Here is a 23,353-nt window from a genome sequence, read left to right on the forward strand (position 1 = left end):
GTGAGTTAACAACAAAATAAAGAATAAAAAAAATATATAGGGAGTTGAATTCCTCATCATAATAGAAACCATTGATCGGTATTAGGTATTACATCTTACATAAATTTTCATGATATACACACAGAGGTCGACTTGCAGGCACTGGTTTGAAGAATCGATGCATACGAATACGATGATATATAGTAAAAATTAGAGAAGAAATATGGTAGTATAATTTGTTAACGATAAAGAAGGCATAGACTTATGGCCTTTCACGTATGAACTACCATGTACGTAGCTCTTGTGATCACTGGGGGATCTACATGGAGTTTAATGGGAACAATTATTCTTACAAAATTCTTTTACTTGAATATATTGAATGGATATTTTTTTTATTCCTATAAAAAAATGATCTTGTCGTCCAAGATAATTTTTTTTAATAAGATAAATGTATATACTTATAAAAGATAAAAGAGAAAATAAATTAATACTAATTTTATTCATTTAAATTTTATTGTTTTTAATTTTCTATTACCATTTTTAATAAAATTTATATAATTTTTTGTTTGAAAAATATTAGACTATTTTTTACTCTACTGAACAAAATTTCTTGATCCACCATTGCTTTGAAATCATGAAACTTAATTTTGATTTTTAAAGAAAGATTCATGTTAGGTCTTGGTCTTACGTGTAGAAAGGAAAAAGGAGGATTAGATAATAAAATAAAAAGGAAAAAAAATACATTATAAGAAATCAAATTCCTATGATCATAATTGATTTGCATATAAAATCTATCACCGTAGTCATCATCAGCCTTTTATTTTTACTTTCAACATAAGGGCCATTTCATCCCTCGTTTCTGAAATGTGTCGTCAAAATCCATGGGTCAGTATTAAATTTCTTTTATTCTTTCTTTTCCTTTTTTTTTCCTGCGCATGAACTTTTCTTTTCACGCCAAATAAAATATTATATCGAAATTGAATGGGAAATTCATCGAGAATAAGGGAAAAGGTTTAAAACAATTATATTATAATTATAATTTATTTGAAAATCATTATGTTAGTTTCTTGTGGAAAAGCTTGGCTTCTATTTCTATCTAAGTTCGCGTAGACTTACGATGACGTATAGGGTACAATATAAGTCGAAAGTGACTATGTGAAAGTAATTACAGATGATGATGTAAACATCAAGAAGTTAATTACTAACTTATCTAGAACTTCTTAATTTTGATATATAGACTGAACATATGTATATTTTAGACATAGTTCTCATCATACAAATTATTTAAAAGGTTGGACTAATCATTATTATTATATTTCTATAAATGATATTTTTATTTTTTTCTCCTAAGAACTTTTTTGTGTATATAATTTATTTATTTTTTCAAAGCAAAAGAATGATATACTGGGTGAGTTTAAAAAAAACAACTTTAAAATAAACCTTTTTTATATAAGTGTTCTTTTAAGAAACCTATAAGATTTACATTTTACAATAAGTATAAAATTATTTTTTCAATATAAACAGTTTAAATAAATATATTAAAAAATAAAAAAAATATTTATTTTATTAAAATAAACACTTATTTCAATAAAAAACTTTAAACTAGCACATCCAAGAAATTGGAGGTAGTTGTCACAAGGAGTGTCTACAACCCATACCCGATGTTACATGTACAAACAATCCCATACTGGGACATTGTTATTGACACTTTCAAAATTATTATTTGCACTACCAAGTTTTAGCAAATGACCATTTTATCTTTCTGAGTTTTCCTACACCCCAACTCTTTTTTCCTTCCCCTCTCTCACTTCTCCATCATAACACCCCCACAATTTCCCTTTCTTTTCCTCTATTTTTAATTGTAATTAAATTAAATATGATACAAATTAATATCATAAATTGATTTGATTATTATTAATAAAGGTAGTTCATATAAATAATTTAGTTATGTTTATAAAAGGTAATTTCTATCTAATTAATTAAATTTTAATAAAAAAATATTAATTATTATTAAAAATGATAAATTATGTCACAATTAATATAATTATTTTTAAAAAGGTAACTTGCATTTAAAATCAACTAAAAAATAAAAATATGCACAATGGAATCATATTTCCATTGTGTATATTTTTACACCCCTTCTTACATAGTGAAAACATGATTTCATTGTGTTTTTTGGGGTGAAAAAATATACAATAAAATCATGATTTCGCTGTATTATTTAGGGATGCATAAAAAATATCCAATAAAATTATGATTTTATTATGTTATTTGAAAGTGAAAAATAATTACACAAGAGAAATGTGATTCCATTGTACACTTGTACAACATAATCATGTTTCATTTGTACTTTAATTTTTTTTTCACCCCATATAAGCAATGAAATCAGGATTCTGGTTATGTTTTCTATCAAAAGAACATTTTTGAGATACTAATAAAAGACACCACGTGAGTAGTGTCAATAGCAAAAGTAACACTGTCAATAACAACTCCCCCGTATTGTGTACGTGCACGTGCTTTACTGCCCCTATCCTTCCAAATCCCTAGCCGAAGTCTACCTCCATTCCTCACCACTCCAAAGACCAACTTCTGCAATTTTGATATAATTTATTCATTTTTGGGCTAAGTAAGTTTTTAGCTCCTAAATTTTTGTTTGACCGGTTAAGGTTATTTTACTTTTTTAAAAAAATATTTTTAATTCTTAAACTTTGTTTGACGGGTTAATGTGGTTCAACTTTTTTCCATTAAGTATTTTAGTCTTTAAGCTTTTGAAAATTTTAATTCTTAAAATTTTATTAAATAAACAAAGATAATGGATTCAAACTTTTGTTTAGGGACTAAAAATTGAAAATCCTAAAAGTTTAGAAATGTTAATCAGTCTAACAAAAGTTTATGAATTATCAACGTTAATGAAAAAAGTTAAAAAACATTGACTAGTCAAATAAAAATTTAAGAATTAAAAATCAAATTTAAAAAATGTTTAAGAACTAAAAACTTAGTTAACTCTTCATGAAATTTTTTACATAAAGGCCCATATCCTACCCACCTTGCATGCCAAAAATTCACGTCCTTCCCATGTCCCACCACTCTCAAAGTGTTATTTCTCAAACTCATTGTTTTCATTCTTTTGGTTGTAACCAAGCGGACAAAATAAGGCATAGAAAGTTGCTTCGCGTTAAACAATTGTGATGAAAAAACAATTGCTTCACGTTAACTTCTATAAAAAAATAATTTTAATCATGCTGTAAATTGAAATTAACAACTCCTATAGTTAGGGATGAAAGTAGTAATGCTGATATTATAATATTTGGATGAGAGGGAGGTAAGGGGTGGGATTATTTTAGGAAATTTAATAACAAAAATAAAAAGGGAGGTATGTTTAATAATTCGCCTAAAAATATATCAAAGGCCCATAATGTATCTTCGGATAGTTTTCCTCTCTGGTCTTGGGCTTTGGCCATTTTTCTTTTATGATGTATTAATAAAAAAAAATACATAGATGGAATTTATAGAGCGTATTGTTCAAGCTTAAAAATGATTTATCTTAAATATTATGATAATGGAGGTATAAGATTGGTCTAGTAGTGAAAAGAGAAGGGAATGATGCAGAGGTTGTGTGTTCAAATCTTCTGATAATGAAAAAAAAAACTAACAATCTTTTGGGGTGATTGCGAGTTTTTTGTTTTTGAGTTTCAAATGTAATTTTTAAAATAAAATGTGTTTGACAAAAATGGAATTACAGTGATTTTTAAATTATTTTCAAAATAATTTTACACTCATTTTCAAACCTAAAAAAAAAGTTTTGTAAATTTGATTTTTAGTTTTAAAAAAACACACATTTTTCACTCTAACAATAATACTTTTTGTTGTCATCACTACTACCTCTATCATCACTATCACCACAAACATTATCATTGTCACCACTACAACCATCAACACCATTATCATCACTACCAACATTACCATCACCATCGGCATTACTACCACCACCATCACTATTAGTGTCACCGCTACCGCAACCACCACCAATGTCATCGCAACCACCACACAGCCACCACTTCGTGCCACCACCGACATCACCATCACTATTAACATGCTATCACTACCACAACCATCAATGTCATCATCACCGCTACCAACAATACCACTTTCATCAGTGTCACAACAACTACTACCACCACTAATACTATCTTCGTTATCACCATCACCACCACCAACGTTAATACCACCTCTATCACCCCACCACTACCACTAATACCACTTTTGCCACCACCTCTAATGTTATTATTGTCATTGTCACTATCATCGTGACCACCACTGATATCTTTATCTTTGTCACTATTGCTAACGTTATCACCATCATTATTATTGTCATCATCACACAAAAACATTCTTAAATTAACTTTAATATGATATGAAACTTTCAAAATGAGTTTATTTAAAATTAATCATATTTTAAAAACTAGTTTAATTTAAAAAAAAAAACTAAAACTGGTTGCTATTTTTTAAAATTTCAAAACTAAAAACTAATAATCACCCCAAATGGGCCATAATATTTTCAAAGATTTTTTTTTTATCAATAGTATCATTAAAAAGTAATGTTATACTTTATTAAAGATTCTTCTAATATTTTATAGAGAAAACATTAAATAAAAATAAATATATTCAATGGCTTAAAAATATTTAAAAATTCAATATTTACTATATAAAACAAATAAGATATTAATATTTTATAAACAAAGTATTAAATAAAAATTAATATCTTTAATGTCTTAAAAATATTAAATAAATCAATATTTACCATATAAAAGAAATAAGAGATTAGTAAATGTCATAATAGGATTTAAAATCATTCTTATATAAAATGTTTTTTTATTGATCTAATTGTTAAATTTTAATTATATATTATTTAGATTACTTGTACCAAATTTAATGAAAAAATTTAATAATATAAGGATAATTAAAGGGTTCTTATTTTCATAGATTTCAAAAGTATATATTATATTAATTTTAATGTATACAAATGAAATATTAAATCATTTTAGATTAACTTGAACTTTTATAAATTTTACATATAAAAATATTTTTTAAAATTTAATGATAAATTGAGATAAAGTTATCCAATAAAAAATGACTAAACGGTGCATGAATTGATGTAATATGTATCAATATAAATATTTTTTTATTAGTTATGATATTGATAAGAAGTAATTATTACCGGTAATGATTAATTTTTGTCAAAAAAAAGTCACTATCATGGGATTAAGAGATATAAATTATTATCACTTGTTAAGAGATACAAATTCTTATTTCTTATATTTCACTCAATTGAAATAAAAATTTAAGTAATAAGGTGGTATACAATACACCTCTTAAATAGTATACTTTTCAAAGTAATTTAAGGTCTCTATAGATAAATTTCAAAATAAATACTTAGAAGAGAAAAAAAAGTTTTTCATAAGCTAGAATTTTTCTTTATTAGTTTCTTCAAAACTTGTTTGTAACTTATATATAAGCTCCTCTAAAAAAACTTATATATAAGCTAATTGTAGTTTATAAAAAAATATTTAATTTTTTATAAGTATTTATAAAAAAAATTATCCAATCAAACTCTTACATTTACTTTACTCTGCATAGACACGTAAATCTATTCAAATAACTTGAATCCCACCAAGAAATTACTTTAAAACAAAAATAATTTAAACATTAAAACTATACAATAATATAATTTCATAGAATTATAATTTATGAAATATATCTCTAAAATATAAGCAACAAATAATCCTAAATTGAATCTTGATTTTTGCATATGAAATAGTCCGAATCTTAAGTTTTTTCTGATAAATACATATTTTTTCTCCTATTTTTTCTCACTCTACACTATTTTGTAGTTTAATTCTCAATATATACTACTTCAATCTCCCCCATAAAAAAGAAGGGACTGACTTCTTTCTTGACAAGGATCCTGAATAAATCGCGCATGTTCCAAGGACTTCACGGAATTAGGAGGCACACAGGTAGCAAGAGAAATGGTGGTAAGCAGGACCTCAAAAAAAACAAGGTTTGATTTCCTGAAAGATCCCCACGCTGCGGGATGAACCTCGCCATAAGAAAAGACTTTCTGTCTCCTTTTTGTTTCCTTTTAATTTAAAATATTATATTATATAAATTTTTAATTGGTTTTAAAATTACTTATTTATTAAATTAAATTTTATAGTTTTGTTTTTTAAAGAAAAAATATACAGATAAAGAAAAATAAAAAAATTAGATAAAATTAAAGTACAATTTTTTAGTTACGTTGTATGTATCTTTGTAGTTAAATTTATATGCTAGTGATATTTTTTTTATGTTCATTAATTAAAAAAATAAGAAAATTAGTTAGTAATATTAAAATAAACTAAAGAACACAGTAGAAAAAATAATTGATACATTTATCGTATACAATAGACATAAAATTAAATTTCAAAGAGTAACAACTGTTATATTGAAAATATCTTTAAATAAAAATATATTGAAAATATCTTTAAAAATATTTATTTAGCTTTAAAAACATTTTTGGTTTAAGTGATAAGAATTGATATTTTTATTATTTATGACTTGTAAATCTGAAAAGAAAAGATTAAAATATCCAAAAGATATTAATAACCGTTAAATATGAACTATTTTTTATAATAAAAATATCTTTAAAGATATTTAGGGTGTGTTTGGTTTGCATTTTCATTTTCTGTTTTCATTTCCTTTTTCCATTTTCTGAAAACTGTTTCCATTTTCAAAAGATTTGAATTCTGAAAACATGTTTGGTTTGATTTCTTGTTTTCTATTTTCATGAAATAAAAATACTGAAAATTTATGATATATTGATTTAATAAATAAGTAATTATATAACTAATTAAAAATTATATAATATAATATTTATATTTTATAATATTTTAAATTAAAAAAAAACGAAAAGGAGAGAAAAAATTCCGTGTATATTGAAAATTAAACTGTGAAGTAATGTAGAATGAAAAAAAATTTACCAAAAAAAAAAAAACCCTGATCTTGTGTGCGCTTTGACGAAAATTAGTCCCTATTTTCCCGTCCCTTCATGCCAATTGCTGAATTGAACAAATTCACCGAAACTTCTGCGACTCAAAAAAACTGAGACATGCAGAAAGTTTTCACAATCTTTCAATATGTTTTCGGATATCCCTCAATCAATAATTGAAGATTAGTTCTTTTTAAAATTCAGAGATCATCAAAATCAAAATGGTTTTTGTCTCTTCCATAAAATATTCTTCATACACATAACCAGACATCATAATATCATACTCCTAACAATTATCAATCAATCAACTGTACATAATGGAACCTAAGTTGCATAAGGGGTTTAATTGAAATTTTTGAAAGAATCTAACTTGAGTGATTCAAAGAGAGATCATCAACAATGAAAAATTAAAGGAATATATCTAAGTTCAACATGCATGATGAAGAGAAGGGAAAGGGATATTCATATTATACTACAGGGAATGAAGGAAGGAATGGAATTATTTGGTGTGTCGCGGCTTCACCACGAAACATGCAGGACACCTAATCAAACCGTTGGAATTGCAAGACGAACAGCTCCTGAATCCGCCACTCTTCTCTCCGAACACTTTGTGGCTTCCATCGCACTCGTCGCAGACCACGAATCTCAGCCCTCCGCACAAATCACACATGTTCCTCTGTGACTTCGGCAACCGTCTGATCAACTCGTGCAACTCGCCGTTCTCGTAGAGCTTCCTCACCTCGTCGGCACCGCCGATGTACACGCCGGCGACGAAGACGCTCGGCAGCGGCACGCTGCGGCGGACGAGGATCCGCTGCAGTTCCTCGCGGAAGCGCTCGTCGACGCTGACGTCGCGCTCGTCGATCGCGACGGCGAAGCCGCGGAGGATAGATCGGACGGCGCGGCAGTCGTCGAAGGTGCGGCGGACGACGCGGAGGCTAGTGTAGTAGACGACGACGGCGGTACGGTCGGAGTCCGGAGGCGGTTGGACGGCGGAGGAGGCGGCGCGGGGGCTGCTAAAGGAGCGGATGAGGGAGGGAGAGACGATTAGGCGGCGGAATAGAGAGGGAGGTTCAGGTTCGGATTCGAGTATGGATTGGATGTCTTTGAAGGAAGAGCAGGAGATGGTGCAGGATTGGGATCGGTTTGAACGCGAAGCTGTGGTTCGGATACGCCATGGTAGCCACATTGAAACAAGCAGGTTTTGTTCTCTGTGTGTAATTTGTGGTGTGGTTTTATGAATGGGTGTTACTGTTTAGTGTGTAGAGTGATGAGTGATGAAAGAAAAAGAAAAGATAAAAGCAGTGTGTGGGGTGGGGTTGAATTCATGTATGTATTTGTATGTACGGATAATAGGTCAATTAAGGCAAGGGTCATCCTCATTAATGATTAGCATGTTTCTTTTTCTCAACCTTGTTGTGTATTTTTTTGTTTCTTTTTCTCTCACTCATGTTTTATTAATATTAAGTTGAAAAATGCTAATGAGTGTCTTTTGAATATTCAACTTAAAAGTATAAATATTTTATTGAATAATAGAAAAATTATATTATTTATTATTTTTTTATATAATTTCTTATAGTTTATATAATAAATATTTTTCTCTTCTAATTTCTTAATATATATGAAGGATACATATTAATTAAATACTAATAATTTTAATTTTATATTCTTAAATACTTTTTCTCAACCTTGTACAAATTACCAAGCACACTAATCATTAATCAACTACTCAGCCAGAATTATTTCAATTTAACTATTTTTTTAATTATGCATTAAATATTTTAGAAGAATAATTTTGTCACCCACAATAAGAATATTTAGCTTGAATGTTATTGTCAAAAACAAAATATACTTATGTTATATATATATATATATATATATATATATATATATATGAGAAGAAATAAAAATTACATCCGTATAATTTTGATAATTATTATATTATTTTTATATATAAAATGTAATTTTTATTGATCTAACCATTAAATTATATCTAAATATTATCAAGATTTTATGTGTCAAATTTTATCAAAATTGAATAATATAACAAAAGAAGATAATCAAATGATTAATATTTTAATATATTTTGAAGTATTTATATTATGTTAATTTTAATCTATGTTAACAAGACAGTGAATAATTTTAGGATAATATGAATTTTTGCATATGTAATCCATATGAAAGAAATTTTTAATCTAATAATGAGTTTTAAAAAAATACCATCTAATTAAAAGTTACAGAATAATGTAATAATAGTCAAAGTTACACAATACGTATAATTGGTTTAAATGAAATTTAATAAATATAAGTAAAATTATAAATCAAATAGGTATAATTAATAAAATGGGATGTAAATTTGAAATTATATAAAAAATGTAATATATATATAATATATATATATATATATATATATATATAAATATCACTCTTTAAAATAAAATAAATTAAAAAAATTAACTATTATAAAAATGGTCTTTTATTATACTCATAATAGCATCTCCAATGCATTTAAGGAGTTACTTATTTTTAATATTATTACTTAATTTATTTTATTATTGAAGATGATTCACAGCTTAAAATTAAACTTTGATGGTTTATATAAACAATAATTATTTATAGATAAAAATATATCTTTTTATCATTTAAGAGTTCCTTAAATTTATACCATTAAAACAAATATATATAAATTTTTAATGATAATATAACATTATAAGAACCACTTAACATAAATAAAAAACTCAAATTATTTAAATTTCAGATTATAGATGTTCTAGTATACATCATTCTATTACTAAAAATATTGGCATTTAATATGGATAAAGATACAGACATGCACCCAATTTTTTTTCCCCACTCATTGTCCACCCGAAAAACATGGTTTTACACACACACATTAAACATATTTATAAATGTGATTAACTATGTGGGCGTATAATAAGAGATGGATACTCATTTAATATATAACAGTTATTATAGTAAAAAAAATCATTTTTTAATAATATACCAAATAAAATTTTCATGAAATCCTTCCACTTAATAAATAAAGAAAATATTAAACCCCTTTAACTTTATAAATCATTAAATATTTTGACTCTTTCATTTAATACTATGTTCATAAAATATTAAAAATTATAAGAAAAGTTTTAGAAAATATAGCATTACTCATATTTAATAATATATCAAAATTATAATCATTTCTACTATTGTAGGATAATTCCTTCTCGTATAATTACCTTTCTGGCCTAAGCAAAATCTCAGTCGTGGCTAATTTGCACAAAAATCTTTAGTGTTTGACTTAAGGTCTGACTTTATAAATATGGGTACTTAAAATTGTCTTGGAAAGTAGTGAAAGTTTTAACTTTCATCAAATAAAGTTTTATTTACATATTAGTTTTATATTTCTTTAAATATTAAATAATAATTTAATTTTTACATAAGTTAGTTTAAAGATTTTTACACGATCAAATAAATTAGAAATCGTTTTAGATATAATTTTTAAAGTAATTCTTACAAACATAAACAATTTTATCATATTTTATGATCATCTATGATTAAATAATTGCGTAAAAATATTTAAAGATAAATTATTTTAATTAAATTATCATAAAAGTAACATAAGTAATATGAATCGTTAATGAGAAAATCAACGGTTGATATGTCAGCACATACAAAGCTAATTTATTTTCTAAAATAAATGCTTTTTTAAATAGAATAAAGAGTTTTATGATTTTTTTAATTTAAATTATTTTTACTTGAAATAAATATATATTTTTTTATTTTTTAATAAAAGCAAATTCTATTGCTTATTAAAAAATGTTTATTTTAAAATTATCTTTTAAAGTTTAAACAAGCTCACCCACGCTAATATAAATTATTGATTTTTTTATAACATTCAAATTTTTTTACTTTATTCTTTTTAAAGTTTTTAAAAAACTAGAATCACAAACTATAACCATGAGTGAAAATTTGAAAAGTGATTAAAGACATTTACAATTAGATAGTAATAAATATTTATAAATTTTATACCAATTTTTAATTGTTTTGAAGAATAAAAAAAATGTACTAAAATTTTATTTTTATAAGTTATTTGAATCATTAATTAGTTATTAATAATAAAGATTTTATCAAATTAAAAATAGGCATGTTAAATTTTAATTTTTTATGCTTTTGTTTAGGCCATTAATTAGTAAATGATGGCAAAGATTTTACGAAAATAAAAATAAATATTTTAAAAACTTGGAATCATATTTTATCGTTATATTATCATAATTATTTAAAGGTTTAATTAATCATTTAATCCCTATGCTTTCCAAATTTATCAATTTTAGTTTTCCAAATTTATCAATTTTAATTCCTATAGTTGATAAGTAAATTTTTTAGTGACAAAAATTTATATTTTAATTATCGAAGGATCCAAAGGTGCGGTTAAAATTTTTTAACTAATAGAGTTAAAAAAAAAAGGGTTTAACGGCAAAAATATTTTGAGAAAATATAAACTTAAGACTAAAAAATTCACTTATTAATTATAGAGATTAAAAGAGATAAGTTTAAAAATTATAATAATTAAATGAATAATTAAATCTTATTTAAAATAACCTATCATTATTAATGAGAAATGGATAAGAATAGACGTTATGACGATTCAAACATGAATTCAAGTACAATGTTATCAACATATGATTGTAATTTTCATGCCTATAATGTTTGACCCACAAATGCTAAAAAATAATGATAATGCAGAGGACGATGAGAATAGTAATGGTAAGAATCTCGTGCCACAATGCAGACTGGGAGGCGGGAGCTATACATCTCCGATATACATAGACTAATTAATTTATATCATAAGAAACTAGTGCAGAAAAGATATATATATATATATATATTTGAGTGTTACTTGTTTTAAAAGATATAATTATTATTAGAAGTTAAAATGTTATAATGATTTATAATATATTAATATTTAAAGATAAAATTATCCAGAAAAAAGATAATATCAAATGAGACTATTTTCTTTATAATAGTTGTAGATAATAATTTTCTTTGTATTTTTTTTTCCTAAATAAATGTCTCATCTACAGAATTTCCATTGACAGTTTGCCTGCCAAATTTTCCTTCTTTAAAACATTTTTCTATCAGCATTCCTTCCCCAAACTTGATGTACAACTTTTTATTTTATAAATGTATTAGAGTAAAATAAAAATGATTAAGCTCTCATAGTTTGATGGTATATATAAAAATTCGTCATCACTGCCAAAAAAGAGTAAAATAAAATAAATGATGAGCAACCCTATTATTGATCATTCATTCAGTTTCTAGGGCCTTGGACGCCAAAAACTCTTCCTACCAACAAGAAACTGATTTTGATATAACGTTACAGACCAATGAAGTGAACGCAGGACCGGACCGAGCTTGTTAATTATTTCCATAGAGTCCTGAACCAGGAGATACCCATCTGGTCTCATTATTCGATCTATCTCCACAGCCACAACTACAATGTCACATCTGACAATAAAGATTATTGCAAACTGTGAGAATCATAATTAACACATATTTATGCTACAATATGATAGAACTTTTTATCTTTCCTACTATGTAGCATAAATATAGTAGGAAAAAAAATTCTACAAGAGAAAGCACTAGCCACTAGACACTTTAGTTCTAGACATTAGTTTCCTCAATATGTGTACCTTTGCATAAGATGTTTGAAGAGAAAGCTAGCATGAACAAGATCATAAGTCCGAGGATATGTGTTTAAGGACTCGCACCAATCATGGTACATTCCTATTAGCCCTCTGTCAAATATAGTAGTAAGAGTATCTGGCATGTCAATGGGTACTACATTCATCACCCAGACTGGTAGATCAATGAGTGCTGCAGCAAATCTGAGGGGAAAAAAAATGCATGGTATCAGTTCAAAGAAAACTTGGAAGGTATTAGATTAATGAGCAAATTTTAGTTTATGTAATGACAAACATATATGTGAACGTAAAGAGAAATGTTAGCAGTACAGAGTCTCTTTTATCGGTTGAAATTTATTGTAATCTTAATTAATGAACCTCTACCATTTTACAGTTTTTAATAAATTTTAACCAATAATAAAAAGTGCCTTAAAGAATGTGTTGCTAGCATTCCTTAAACATAAATGTCAAAGAAGAGTGACATAATAAAGCTAATCTACAATTGAATATACTTTACCCTGCATAACCAGCATTCATGTCCATTATATTTCGAACACTTGACCAGTTCATAGAAAGACCATCCCTATAAACGTCTGAAACTAATTCTGACCAGTGTTTGGTGTCCTTCAAGAACATCTCGCTGGCATCGGATTCAATGGATAAGCTCGGAGGTATACTGGTAAGCCTCTCGGGCCAAGGCATTGGCCAGCTCTGCAGATTACCCTCAGCATCAACTGGAAGAGGTATAAGGCAGCTACTGAGTTTGGTATACCTAACCACAATCATGCAAAGAAAATTAGCAGAGATAGAAGTTAAACTAACACTAACAGTGATATGGTACATGAACATTTTCTATTGTCTCCTTTTGAACAACATATGTTATAAATTGATGCAAAATGTCAGGCCATTCCATACTGTGTATATATACACATATCAAAAAGCTAAAGCATCATACATGTTGGCATTACAGAAAAATAAAATTTGGTGGAAATATAAATGTCAAAAAAATACAACCAAAAACTTTAGCATATATACCATGATGAGATACTTTTCCTATCGCTAGTTTCACATAAAGGAGGAGTTCTCTCTTTGCGTTCCTGATAACAGAAAGTTGAGGTAGGCTTTTGGTATATAACAAGCCCAATTCCAGATGAATCAAGAGTCTTAGCCACAACAGTCCAGCACATTGCTTTTGTTACGGTCACCATGGCTGCAGAAAACAAGAACAACATTCATCATTGGTAAAATTTGCATGTTTTGTAACATCCTTCAAGAAATCATAAACTATGGTTCTTTCAATTTTTTTTCTCATCACATCATTGTTCACGTCTTTCACTTCTCTTTCTTCCCTTCTCATCTCTCCTTTCCTCCTCAATAAGGTGTATATATTCCAAAGAGGTGTAAAATAATCTTTTTTTTTTCAAATGACAAAAGAGGCATATGCATAGGGAGTGAGGGACAAACCATTCCATACTTTCTGATCTCTTTCATCATCGCGATAAACTGGTGTGGCAGACCATGCAAAGAAACCACCAGGTCTAAGAATCCTATTGAGCTCAAACAACGGTTTGCCACCTACAGATTTGTGAACAAACACTCTTGTCATATAAAAATAATACAAATAGAACTTGGAAGTCAATTAGAAGAAGGTTGTCCTGATATGGACATAACTAAGTCACAACACAACTCAGAAGAATGGAATTCAATAAGTACCATCTGCATCCCAATGCACCCTGCATCTTGCACAATGAATCAAATCAAATCCGTTGTCAGCAAATGTCAACTTTTGGGTTCCAATGACAGAAAGAGTTGCAGGAATTCCTCGTTCCAAAGCGAACTGTATCTGAGCTTCGTGCTCATCCTTTGGTGCAAATGACATGGTAATAACATTTTTGTCCAGAAGATAGCCGCCAAAGCTAGCAACTCCACAACCAGCATCAAGAACAACCCTGATATTCTTTCCCCATTGGATTTCTGGTAGTGTCTGACATAAAACAAAAGTCATTCAGAAAACTACAAGACATAGTAAGCATTCAAAAGCTACATACTAATCTAGCTATTTCAGTGGAACATGTGTAAGATTCTAATTAAGTCATTTTCTACAGCTCTGATAGAACGTGGGTTTTTGTTGGCAGTGTGAGATTTTTCTACTATCATAAAATATCCTTGAAGATTTTGTGGTTGTTTGTAAAATTGGTTGAAGGCTACTTGTGCTCGATAAAGCAACTTGTAGCTGTAAGCCAATGATGCCTAGTTTTAGGTAGCCATAATGTTTTTTTCTTTTGCTTCCATGTTGCTGTTCTGTTTTCAAGGTTTTTTTCTTCTCTTTTCTTTTCAACATGGTATCAGAGCCTCATTGATCTTTCGGGTCTTCGAGGTAGAGAAAATCAGATTAATTTATTGAGGGAGTGCAAAAAAGGCTGCTAGTCATTTTTGACAGCAGAGCTTCATTGATCTTTCGGGTCTGTGAGGTAAACAAAATCAGAGTTAATGAGGGAGTGGAAACTGAGGTCAGATTTGGATCAGTTTTGCTCTACGCCTCTACCCTTATGCCATGGTGCTGATCGCATATTACAGCCCAAATGCTTATATAAAAAGAGGCTGTATGTCGCCATATGTCAGCAGTATGATATCCCCGTTTATGCCAAAATAATGCCATGAAAGCTGCAAGAAGATGTCAATGTAGATCAGCTTGAATTATTGAAGAAAAATCTGAAGGAGGAGTGTTGGCGGTGTGAGATTTTTCTACTATCATTAAATATCTTTGAAGATTTCGTGGTTGCTTGTAAAATTGGTTAAATGGTTACCTGTGCTCAGATAAAACAACTTGTAGCTGTAAGCCAATGATGCCTAGTTTAAGGTAGCCATAATGTGCTGTTTATTTCATCCAATGAGGGACTTGTTAGTTCTCTATTTAAAGCCTTGTTGTAACAAGTTTAATGTGCCCAAATTCTGAGTTCAGTTTTGCTCCACCCTTTTGTATGTTGCTGTCCCATATGAGAGCTTCATAATCATAATATATGAAAAGCCAGGCTGCATATCTATTTTGGCTGCGGTGATGCTGCTTCCATGTTGCTGTTCTGTTTTCATTGTTATTTTCTTCTCTTTTTTTTCAACATTTTTAAGCCTAACTCAACCTTATAAAATCGGATTGTATGGTGAGGATTGTTTTTCACTTATATAATCTATCTTGATGCTATCTTTAGTCAATGTGAAACTTTAACAATTGTTCTTTTTGTCTACTGCTATATGTCATGTGCCACTTTCAACACACCTCTAGGAATCACCACAATTTAGTTGACTTTTCAAACAAGCTCCTTCCTCGTAAAAGCCAATTCTAAGCCTAGAATTTTATCCCTTGTTGACAAAATATCAATATGTAAGAAAAGCAGCATAAATTTGTTCAAATTTAACTGTACCCTAGATTCAAATATCTTAGCTCTTGGACTAAAACCATTATTATGGTAAGTGGTTCACTCTCAAAGGAACTTTCTGCAGGTATATAAAATAGAAGAAAAGAATCCACCTTGGTCCTTATCCCTCTCCTCCCAAATCTCTCTCTCTCTCTCTCTCTCTCTTCTTCTTTTGAAGAGTTTAGTAAACTTAAATGCAGTTCCGTAACTGTGTTTGGTTTTGTTTTCAAATCAAAATTGAAATTTCAGTTGAGTAACCTATATTGACCTTTAATGCAAACCTTCATCACATGAATTATCAAGGTGAAACTCTAATTATAATAACACTAGAAGCACCTAAACTGAATGGATTAATTTCTACAGTTTCTGTATTTTTATAACAGCTTAACATGGATGGGAAATAATGCACTTGACATATCATAGTTTAGGCAAATCATGAAAAGCCAAGTAACGATATACCTTCTCTATGAATTTAATATAATGGTTAACTCCTTCTTTGAATTGAGTACCACCTCCGGGAAAGACAAGATAATCGCCAGACTTAACCACCCAGTTTTGCTCCTTCTTGTATTCAACAAGCTTTGTATGAGGGACATTATCATACCAAATCTGAAAACCACCAGAAGTAGTACATCACTTAAACATCAAGCAAGTTTCTTCCATCCATTATAAAACACTACTACAGTCTTAGGCCAATATCAAGGAGAAATTATTACATGGTCCGAGATCCCATAGCAATGACACATGATCAAGTGTTATTAATTTATGTTTCTTTTGTAAATTGAAAATTTTGATACATGTCACATAGTGTCTCGGACTACCTAATAATTTTCTCAATGTCAAAAAGATTGAAACAGCCATAAATATTCATGCATCAAAAAAATGGAAGCAAGAAAGCATTGATTAAAAACCAGAAAATCTTACCAAACTATCAATCTCACCATGTCCCTGCTCTTAGGCCAAGGAAGGGGGACTTTATATCCTTTGGGGAGAGGCACCAAACAGTGAGGACTAGAATGAGGACAGTGCCTTTCCCTGTGCTCCATGTGCCTCCTTTTCTTGAGAGCCTTAATGGCCTTAAAGTTATCCAAACATGGTATATAATCCATCGCCAATGGACCCTTACAAGGCTTCCAATCAATGGTTGCATCAACCAAGAAAGGTTCTCCCTTGAGTGGCAATCTTTGGCGCTTAGGACTCGGCGAAGAAAAATGAGCGAGTGGTTGCGGTTTGACATCGGGGTAGAAGCCAATGGGGTCTAAGGTGGAGGTGGAGGTGGAGGTGAATGTGAGGATCGTGAAGCAAATGAGCAAGACCATGAAGGTGAAGATGAAAGGATACTTCCTCTCTTTCAATAGGCTTTCAACTGAAATTGCCATTCTTGAGGATCAAGAATTGTGTTTGCAATATTTGTGCAATGTGTGTTGATGGTTAATGAACTGAAATCATGGGATGGAGATGCAGTGACGGTGAAAGTGGACTGAGTTAGGTAGCTGATATGTTAGTATGTTGTGTCAGTCAAAGGTAGAAGACCCAAGATCCCATGATTCCTCACTACCCAAATGATACGCAAATCAGAATGACACATCACATTTGAAACCTTCCACTTAACTATTTTCCCAATTTGTCGTCATATATTTTTTTTTTCCTCACCATCTTATTGGTATCAATTAATCCCATTGGAATCAATAATTAATATTCGCCCAAACCATAAATACAAATAAAATTATATTTCTTTTTTAACATAATTTATTAATTGTCATATAGTATAATACACCTACTAACACTAAAATCATTTATCTTCCAGTTTATTCACCGGGGTACGGATGTTTGTACATTCAAAACTTCTAAGACTCATCAAATACTTCGCATTTTTGTTATATTATATTACCAACCATATCAATTATTTACTAGTATCTTTTTTCTTTCTTTCTCTGTCTAGGTAGACATCGAAAAAATATTCAAGAATAATTTTCTTTTCTTTTTTGGTAAGGATCATTTTTTTTTGGGTAAGGAAACATTTTCTTTTTTGACAGGCAAGAATCATTTTCTTATTCATTGGCTATTTCTTTTTTGTTTCTCTCCATCAATCATCATAGACTCTTCTCTTTATCTCTTTTATGTTTTTTTTTATGTAAAGCAGTTGTAAGTACAAATACTATATAATGTTTAACACGATAGACATCGATTTTTTTTTTTTTTTGTTATATCATATTACCAGCAATATCAATTATTTACTAGTATCTTTTTTCTCTCTTTATCTAGGTAGACACCGAAAAAATATTCAAGAATCATTTTCTTATTCATTGGCTATTTCTTATTTTATTTCTCTCCATCAATCATCATAGACTCTTCTCTTTATCTCTTTATGTAAAGTAGATGTAAGTACAAATACTATATAATGCTTAACACGATTTTGTATACAGCCTAAAAATGTTGCAATGTTGCAAAGATAGAGACAGTCCTCTTGAAAACAATGTTGTGAAAACATACTCTAGTGACACATTTTTTAAAACATTCTTTATTTCTTTTAAATATTAATATTAGTGAAAACAATGTTTGAGAAAATGTATTACTAGTATAAATCACAAAGTTGTATTAATCCTATTTTAATAAATTTACACTCCTACTAGATGGTTTTGAATTAATTTCAACTAAAATAATAATAATAAAATAAAAGAAAACGTTACCAGAGCTCCTCCTTTTGCAAACATTTGTTTATATACCTTCACAATAAATAAAAAAACTTGATTTCCAAAGTCTAAAAGAGCCAAATCTTATAAGCTGGATTAACTGGATTATATGGCTCTTACTAGAATTTTGGAAAGTAAACCAAGTATTTAGAAAATAGAAATAGCAAGTAATTATTGTGTGAAGTTAAGAGAATTACGTTCAACAAATATCTAATAATCAATAGCAAACCACGTAGAGAGCAAGGGAAGAGAAAGGCGATGGTAAATTTGAAGTAACTGTAAATCTCATTAGTTTGGGTTGAACACCCTCGTCAAGAAACTCCAAAATCGCTTCGCAAGTTACAAGACATCACTTGACATCAAAAAATAAAATACAAGACATCTCAACATAAAGTAATTCAAGCTTGTATTATACAACCGCATTTAAAGACAGTTTTGTAAAGAATAATAATAAAAAAGACAAAATTAGTAAAGCCGTACTCTGCTATCTATGCCTTACTATACCTACAAGTTTTTTGTCAGTCCGTTATCCCGGCACCATTATCCACATCAACCTCGCCCATTCCTGTATCTTCTTCCTCCTCACTGTCTTCATCACCACTGACCTCTTCATTATCTTGGCGTAGCTTAGCCATGTGCTCAGCAAGCAATTTATCATCACGTTCACTCACCTGAGAATCACAATGCAGTGTCAAACCTCCCAAAATAAGAAAGTAGTAGAATTATACTGTTCCTATACTGGCATCAAAAGATATAAAAGGAGGATCCAAAGGCAGATGGACAAAATTTTGTACATGGATCAAATATATAGTTGATAATCAAGAAAACAAATATAGAGGAAGTTGACACTCACTGCTCTAGCTGCCTCCTTAACCACAAGTTTACCCTTGTGTTGTTCTATTGCTTCAGTGCAAGAAGCTATGGCATTGTTGAGAACCAATATTCCTTGCTCCTGTCCAGACCATAACAAAATACACAAATTAGCTTCAAATACCATATACATGTTATGGTGTCTAACAGTTGTGATATTAAAATCTTTCCAGATGTTTTCCTATAGCACAATTGGAATTAAAATCTCTGCAGGGCATCAATACAGTAACAGTACCCATAGACAAGACATGACTCAAGTACGAATTGCTTATAACAGCAAAAGTAATGGTTTCTTGAGAAACCACAACTTCTAGATTTATTAACATTTGACATTAGGTTAAAAAAAAGTTCCTGTATAAAAGATATCTATTCTCAATAGGTAACAGAGAAACCAGATCAAACAAATTACATATAATATTAAGTAGCTGCAAGAGAGATGGTGAGAGGTATGTGGGGAATTTTGGTACAAACAGCAAAAAAATTTCAAGTAACTTCTAATGCGCACTCCTAAAAATATGATTGAAACAAATACTCACTCAAGTTTTTTTATTTTTTACTTAGACACCCTTAAAAACCAATATTACCAACCCACAACAGAGAAATATAATTTTACAACACTGCAATGATGTTGAAGATATGGAGTTATGAGAATGTTCAGGGGCGAATCATTTTTGGCTAATGCATGGCTTACACATCAATCATAATAGGTTAAACAATCGCCAACCTAAATCTACATCTCAAATGCCCCCAAACATTATCTACAATACAACAGTAGGGGCAAAATTCATACATCCAAAAATTATATACATAATCAAGATTTATGTGAAAATTGCACTAACCTTGTCCAGTGTCTGGGTGGTAAGAACATAAAGTGGGGGAGCAACAAGTTTAATTTTGACGGGGCAGTCATCATTTCCTGCAGCTTCAGCCTTATGCATTGCCTCCTGCATAATCAAATCATTATAAAACGTGAGAATACTTTGGAAGATAAGCTATAGGAAATAACACTTCACATAACAAATTAGATGCTTAAAAGAAAAGAAGCCAAAATAAGAAACAGGAGGAATAGAAATAATCAAGACCTTAATGTGAAGAACTCCATCAAATTGAAAACATTTCATTTCAATATCTGCCCTAATTTTCAAGGGTTGGGGGGTCATTCGTCTTCTAATATTCTTCACAAGAGAATCCTTCACTTCTTCTGATACAGCTGGCACCACCTTAGTCACCTATGAGCGACAATAAAAAAACATTTAGTCATAAACAAGACTTGCAAGATGTGGTCAGTTTTACTCTGATAAAAATATTTACCTCTTGCCCGTCAGGGCCAACTTCCTTAACTTCACGAGTGAGAGTACTTAAAACAGTATCAGGATCAGTCACAATTATTTTGAAAGCCTGCATGGAATGAAGTTTATTCAGTAACTACAACAGTCAGGGAACCATCAAAGAATAAAATATATCCTTACCTCAAAAGCATGACCATATTTGCGATACAAAGGCCATCCAATGTGAATATAAAGTTCCTGCACATTTGAATTTAGTTCAATAGAAAAATTGAAATAGTAGCACCAGGAAAAGGAAAATATTTAATTATACGGGTCATACAAAAAAAAAAAAGTTATTGAACAAAGTGCTGAGAAATACAACCAACAAACTTTTTTACATATTAATTTACTATTATTAATGTTCTGTAAATAGATGTACCAATTGTATTATACACATATTTAGACTAATGATCCCTATTCTAAATAACACTCCTCTCTAAGATGCTAGTCAGTGACATTCACAGAAATAAGGGTTTCTCTCGATAATTCTTTATCGGCAAACATGTTTCACAGGGAAAAAGTGAGCAAATACAGCAATATAAAAATCATAAAGAAACAAGACAGAAAAAAATAAAAATGAATAACAATCAAGCAAAAAAATTCCAGGGATCATTTTTAAATTTTAGGTTAAACACATAATTTAGTCCTATATGTGTTGCAGGTTGGTTCTCAATTTGGTACTTATACGAAAAAACTGAACTCAGGCCACTTTTCCTCCTCCTAAAGACAAGAATAGACTATAGCAATTAGTACCTCCAAATCGATGTTGAGGGTTTCGGCGACGTGGCGCATGATGGAGTGGACGAGCTTGCTCTTGTTGTACCTCTCCTCGCAGGCCTGGATGTCTTCTTCGGAGACCCTGCGCTTGCTGAGATCGATGTAACCCTTTTCCTTGTCGACACGGAGCACCATCACCGGCTCGATTCGTCCAACCTTGATGAGGCTGCTCACGCTCCGAATCCGACGGCGGGAGAGCTCGGAGAACAAGATCATTCCCTCGATGTTGTTGTACTCCAGCAGCGACACGTAGGCCCCCATGTCCGCTATGTTCTTCACCTGTATCATCACCGCCATGTCCACCTCCGGGTACTTCGCTTCGTACATGCGACATTCAAGATTCGGAGCCATCTTTCTTCTTTCTCTCTCAAGAAGGAGGGTTTTGTTTTTCTTCTGTAGAACTCTCTCACGATTCGCGTTTGGAACACCTTCTTGTTGGGCTCTTCTTTATTTCTGTAAATCCCAGCCCAAAAACGCACCCCTATTTTTGTTTTTGTTAAGTTTACTTCCAAATTTTTCAAATCTAATATTATTATTTTATTATATACACGAAGGCTTTATATGATTAAAATTTGTCACATGATATTTTCTGTCTCATTCTTCAATTAAATTAAATGTAATTAAATTAATTCTAGTTAGTTAAATTAAATAAATTTAATAAATAATAAATTCATATCTATTTATCTATAAAAGAATGTTGTATGTAATTAGAAGACTCTCTGACTCATTCTTCAAATAAATATAATTAAATCAATTCTAGTTAATTAATTAAATAAAATTAAATTAAAAATAGTAAATTTTTAATCATTGATTTAATAATTTCATTCTTTCATTTTTTTCAAAAAAAAAATAATCCATTCTTCCATTTTTAAATTGATTTAATTTTTCGTTGAATCTTAAATTTTGATTTTTCACTATAATAATAAATAATAAATAAAAAGATTAAGTAAATAATGATATATAAGATAATAATCATGATATATGATGCAATATAAATTCAGCAAAAAAAAATGATGATGTATAATCTTAATATTTTCTTTTTTGAGTTTGAATTAAAAGTTCATACTCTATCAAAACTTATTAAAACAAAATAATAGGCAGATCATTGGACTGTTATATTTTGTCAATGTTTTTTATTTCAAATTCATACAATGGCTTTTTGTTTGCCATCTTTTGTTAATATATATATATTTTTTTTTGTGAAATAATAGTATTTGTTTAATATATATGATTGTGTTTGTTTTTCTTTGCTTATCAAATAGAAGCTTATGATCTTCTTATCTATATTGATAATTTGAGTTTTCGATATAAACGACAAGAACTTTGGAATAACTTCATAAATTTGTTGGAAATTCATATAATATTAACATATTAGTAATTGACTCATGTTGTTAATTGAGCAAGTCAGCACACTGTTAAGTGCCGATTAAAATAGGTCTCGCCTTTTTATCTCAAATTTGTTGTGTAATTAATTTTTTTTTATCTGTGAAGTCAATTAAAATTGCAATCAATTAAAATTTATTTTTTGTTTATATATTTTGCTACCTACTTTTGATTGATTTCACCTTCTTCAATTAAATCAATTGAT

The 23,353-nt window shown here is 29.5% G+C and overlaps 3 protein-coding genes across 3 annotated transcripts; all 3 read right to left on the bottom strand.

Moving 5' to 3' along the window:
* Nucleotides 1–7,214: 7,214 nt before the first annotated feature.
* Nucleotides 7,215–8,338, bottom strand: LOC100807688 (uncharacterized protein At5g39865). Its single transcript, XM_003537446.5, has one exon. The coding sequence runs from the start codon at nucleotides 8,193–8,195 to the stop codon at nucleotides 7,506–7,508; it is 690 nt and encodes a 229-aa protein (XP_003537494.1). The 5' UTR covers nucleotides 8,196–8,338; the 3' UTR covers nucleotides 7,215–7,505.
* A 3,934-nt stretch (nucleotides 8,339–12,272) lies between these two features.
* LOC100808221 (probable methyltransferase PMT23) lies at nucleotides 12,273–18,928 on the bottom strand. Its single transcript, XM_003537447.4, has 8 exons — nucleotides 17,039–18,928; nucleotides 16,557–16,706; nucleotides 14,398–14,668; nucleotides 14,149–14,259; nucleotides 13,720–13,894; nucleotides 13,202–13,456; nucleotides 12,694–12,888; nucleotides 12,273–12,508 (listed from the first exon to the last, which is right to left on the bottom strand). The coding sequence occupies exons 1-8, from the start codon at nucleotides 17,474–17,476 to the stop codon at nucleotides 12,319–12,321; spliced, it is 1,785 nt and encodes a 594-aa protein (XP_003537495.1). The 5' UTR covers nucleotides 17,477–18,928; the 3' UTR covers nucleotides 12,273–12,318.
* Nucleotides 18,929–19,056: 128 nt separating this feature from the next.
* Nucleotides 19,057–23,330, bottom strand: LOC100805950 (eukaryotic translation initiation factor 2 subunit alpha homolog). Its single transcript, XM_003538431.5, has 7 exons — nucleotides 21,742–23,330; nucleotides 21,130–21,186; nucleotides 20,972–21,058; nucleotides 20,743–20,889; nucleotides 20,500–20,604; nucleotides 19,644–19,742; nucleotides 19,057–19,461 (listed from the first exon to the last, which is right to left on the bottom strand). The coding sequence occupies exons 1-7, from the start codon at nucleotides 22,114–22,116 to the stop codon at nucleotides 19,309–19,311; spliced, it is 1,023 nt and encodes a 340-aa protein (XP_003538479.1). The 5' UTR covers nucleotides 22,117–23,330; the 3' UTR covers nucleotides 19,057–19,308.
* Nucleotides 23,331–23,353: the final 23 nt, after the last annotated feature.

Source organism: Glycine max, chromosome 11 (assembly GCF_000004515.6).
Source record: "Glycine max cultivar Williams 82 chromosome 11, Glycine_max_v4.0, whole genome shotgun sequence".
In the NCBI taxonomy this organism is placed as follows: domain Eukaryota; kingdom Viridiplantae; phylum Streptophyta; class Magnoliopsida; order Fabales; family Fabaceae; genus Glycine; species Glycine max.

Bases quoted from the DNA above. Each gene is read 5' to 3' on its own strand.
- LOC100805950 (XM_003538431.5), bottom strand. From the start codon at position 22,116: ATGGCTCCGAATCTTGAATGTCGCATGTACGAAGCGAAGTACCCGGAG. The intron at 21,187-21,741 runs GTACTAATTGCT...TCAAATGTGCAG, and splicing joins CCCTCAACATCGATTTGGAG to GAACTTTATATTCACATTGG. The intron at 21,059-21,129 runs GTAAGGATATAT...CATTCCATGCAG, and splicing joins AATATGGTCATGCTTTTGAG to GCTTTCAAAATAATTGTGAC.
- LOC100808221 (XM_003537447.4), bottom strand. From the start codon at position 17,476: ATGGCAATTTCAGTTGAAAGCCTATTGAAAGAGAGGAAGTATCCTTTC. The intron at 13,895-14,148 runs GTTTGTCCCTCA...TGTTTTCTGCAG, and splicing joins AGATCAGAAAGTATGGAATG to CCATGGTGACCGTAACAAAA. The intron at 13,457-13,719 runs GTATATATGCTA...GATTGTGGTTAG, and splicing joins AGGAAAAGTATCTCATCATG to GTATACCAAACTCAGTAGCT.
- LOC100807688 (XM_003537446.5), bottom strand. From the start codon at position 8,195: ATGTGGCTACCATGGCGTATCCGAACCACAGCTTCGCGTTCAAACCGA.